The 3,147-nt window shown below is 61.0% G+C and overlaps 1 protein-coding gene across 1 annotated transcript in view; it reads left to right on the top strand.

The window, feature by feature from the left end:
• The first annotated feature begins 505 nt into the window (after positions 1 to 505).
• Positions 506 to 3,147, top strand: part of CCDC194 (coiled-coil domain containing 194) — a 5,259-nt gene continuing 2,617 nt past the window's right edge. Inside the window, exon 1 of the mRNA XM_024219097.1 lies at positions 506 to 835. Within this exon, the coding sequence (XP_024074865.1) occupies positions 506 to 835 (330 nt within the window). The remainder of the gene's footprint in view (positions 836 to 3,147) is intronic.

Raw genomic sequence — 3,147 nt, forward strand, 5'->3', positions numbered from 1 at the left:
GCCCTGAGCTCCCCCCGTTATTCCAGTTGTAGCATCCCCCTGCACTCCCAGCTCTCTGTAAGGGAGGGACCATGGAGACTCAGCCCTTGGCTCCCCACAGCCTAGGGGCAGCCAGCCCCCTCCCCTTTAGACCCACCCCTGAACAAGCCCCAGTTGAGGGGTTCCCTCCAGGCTTTTCCAGGCTCAAGGCAGGTTCCCCTCCTGCTTCATCCCGGGGATTTTAACCCCTTCCTCTCCCTGCTGGCCTGGGGCGTGCACATCCCACTGCAACCCCCCCCCTCTTTGGGGAGCTCAGAGCCCCCCAGGGCCCAGTCCGGGGCCCTCCCCAGGATGTGACAATTCTATAATGGTCCGTGGGCCGTGACCTGTGGAAACCAGAGGCAGGAGCTTTTTTGGTCAAGGAAGCCCACACGTAGTAATTAAAGTGAGACAGGCAGTGACCTGGCTGCTGGCTCCCAGCACACGGCGGCAGCAGCTGCAGGCGACAGGTCGCGGCACCGTCACCATGGACCCCTCAGTGACCAAAGCCACCCTGAAGGTGCTGGGGCTGTGCGTGGTCCTGCTCTTCCTGGTCGCCACGGTGACGGTCTCCGTGGCGGTGATGATGTGGCACTCGGAGGCAGTACGGATGCTGCAGGGCTGCCGGGAGCAGGCAGCCAATGAGACCTCAGCCCTGGGGGGCCGCGTGGCCGAGCTGGAGCGGGACGTGGCCGAGCTCACAGGGCGGCTGCAGGAGGACACCCAGAGAAAGCAGCAGCTTCAGAGGCAGCTGGGCCAGGCCAAGGAGGAGGGCAGGAAGCTCGAAGCCACCTTGCTGTCCTGCCAGGAGCGTGAGGTATGAGCCAGATTATGGTGGGGTGGGGGGAGTGGTCCAGGGAGCCCAGGATTTATAGATTCATAGACTCTAGGACTGGAAGGGACCTCGAGAGGTCATTGAGTCCAGTCCCCTGCACTCAAGGCTCCCTAACTGGTCCCTTACAGATTCTCCCAGGGGCATCTGACAGTCTGAGTGCCCAGCTGTGGCAGTGGGGCCGTAAGAGATGCCCTGGCCTGGGGGTCGGTCTGGGTATTATCTCACTCGTAACCCAACCAGCTGGCACAGCCTCCCCCCATGACAATGGCTTTCTCAGCTGGTGGGTCTCAGGCACTAGCATGCTGCAGCAATGTTCAGCTTGCGAACTGGGCAGGGCCTAGGGCTGGGCTGGTGGGGGGGTTGAGGGGTTCGCTGGCATCCTTAGGGGCGCTGGCCTCCCCAGGAGGGATGGCATCCAGCAAGCGAGGAGACCAGAGCTCCTGGTATCTGGGCTCTGCAAAAGACCCAGGGGCATTCAAAAGGCCAGTGAAAAGTGTTCCGTCCCGAGGAAGCTGCCTTGGGCTCTGCCCCGGTCCGCCTGGAATGCATGAGAGCAGGAGGGATACGCTGAGATCCCCGTAACGCCCTGACTTTCCTCCATCCCTGCTGTGGGGTAACGGGGCTGCTGAGGGACTTTCACCCAGCAGGGCTGTTTCCTGAGCGAACAGGATTGAGCCCTGGGGCGTGACCAGCAGCTGCTCTCGGGGCTCTGCGCAGGACAGGCCCTGCCCACGACTGCAGCTGAGAGCCCCTGGGATGGTGCTAGGCAGAGGCTGCAGCTATTCCTAGCTGAGACACAGACCAGAGCCATTTGGGACACGTATAATTAGGTGTCTTGCAGCCTGTTCTTTTCCCCACGTTGTTATTAGCTCCAGCTCCCAGCTGGGAAAGGGCCAGTCCCAAGGGGCAACCAGCCCCTCCCCCATCTCCTTGCTCTCAGACCGGACCGGTCCAAAGGGCTGGCTTTGGACGCTTCCTGCTAAACAATGGGCTGCTCTAGGCAATGAAGGGTCTGGAAAAATCACTGCTTCCCATTGTTCTCCCAGCCCCACTTCCTGTCCAGCGGCTGGAGGCGCAGGGGACACACCCAAGGGCCGGGGGTTGGCGCATGCTTGGGGTGGATTCCATTTCTTCTAACCCCTTGGAAGGGCGAGGCCGCCCCCCCATGTGCCCTCACGGGGGGCAGGGCGCTCGACAGCCCCCTGCATGTTTCCCACCCCTTCAGAACTCGGGTGAATGCCGTTGTTCGAACAATAGGTGGGTTCACTGGGGACACACTGGCCCTCCAGGCCCCACCCCAAGTTCAGTCCCTCTCTCCCCCGGCCCAAAATAACCCAGGCTTTGTAAAGAAAACACGAACTCTCACAGGTTTTACCCCAGAGTCAGGAGGGCCCAGCCCTCCCCCTTAAGGGCCTCTCTGTCTGTTTCCCTGTATCCCCTGCTTGCTCCCTCCCTGCAGTACCCACAGACATAGCTGCAAACTCCTGAACTTCCCCCCTTTACTGCAATTTCCTGCTCTTTTTAGCCTGGGGGCCCCCAATCCAACCTGGGTGGGGCTTATCCTGTTATCAGGGCTGGCGTAGCCCCAGGCTCTCCAGCCCACGGGCAAGCCACCCAGTTACACCCACTATAAAAAAATCCTTCTGCCTTAAATCATCACAGATCGGTGGGGCAACCTGCCCTGCCACCGGGGAGCGCGGCTCTGCTGACCCCACAGGGTCGCACGTCCCCCCTGCACCACAGCGGACCTAGCCCCGAGAACAGCTTGGTTAAAGATTCCCCTTAGGGGACGGCAGCCGGATGGGAGCTGAGTCGTGCCGCGTTCAGAGCGCAGGCTGCCCCCTGAGGCCTGGATTTCCAAGCAGCCTCAAGCTGGGGAACCTGGCGTGTCCCCCTGCTTCGGGAGCGCAATGGCCATGTGCCAATGGAGGTGGCGGCGCGGGGAGGTGCGAGAGACGCAGCGGCAGTGCTGGCTGGCGGGAGATGCCGTGGGGAAGGTTCTCGCTCATAATCATGTGGGGGGTGGGGAAGAGGAGGCTGGAGTTAAATAAAGAGATGGGGGGGGAATGAAGATTTAGCCTCCAGCCATTATCGATCTAATCTATCTAGCCAGCCACCCATCCCCTGACACCCCTACCTGTACCCCTCTATCTATCCCTCTATCCCTCCACATACCCTCTATCCCTCCACATACCCCTCCATCCCTACCCGTATCCCTCTATCCCTTCACGTACCCCTCTATCTATCCCTCCACATACCCCTCCATCCCTACCTGTACCCCTCTATCCCTCCAC

This window comes from Terrapene carolina, unplaced genomic scaffold (genome assembly GCF_002925995.2).
Source record: "Terrapene carolina triunguis isolate 2854851 unplaced genomic scaffold, T_m_triunguis-2.0 Scaffold194, whole genome shotgun sequence".
Lineage (NCBI taxonomy): Eukaryota > Metazoa > Chordata > Testudines > Emydidae > Terrapene > Terrapene triunguis.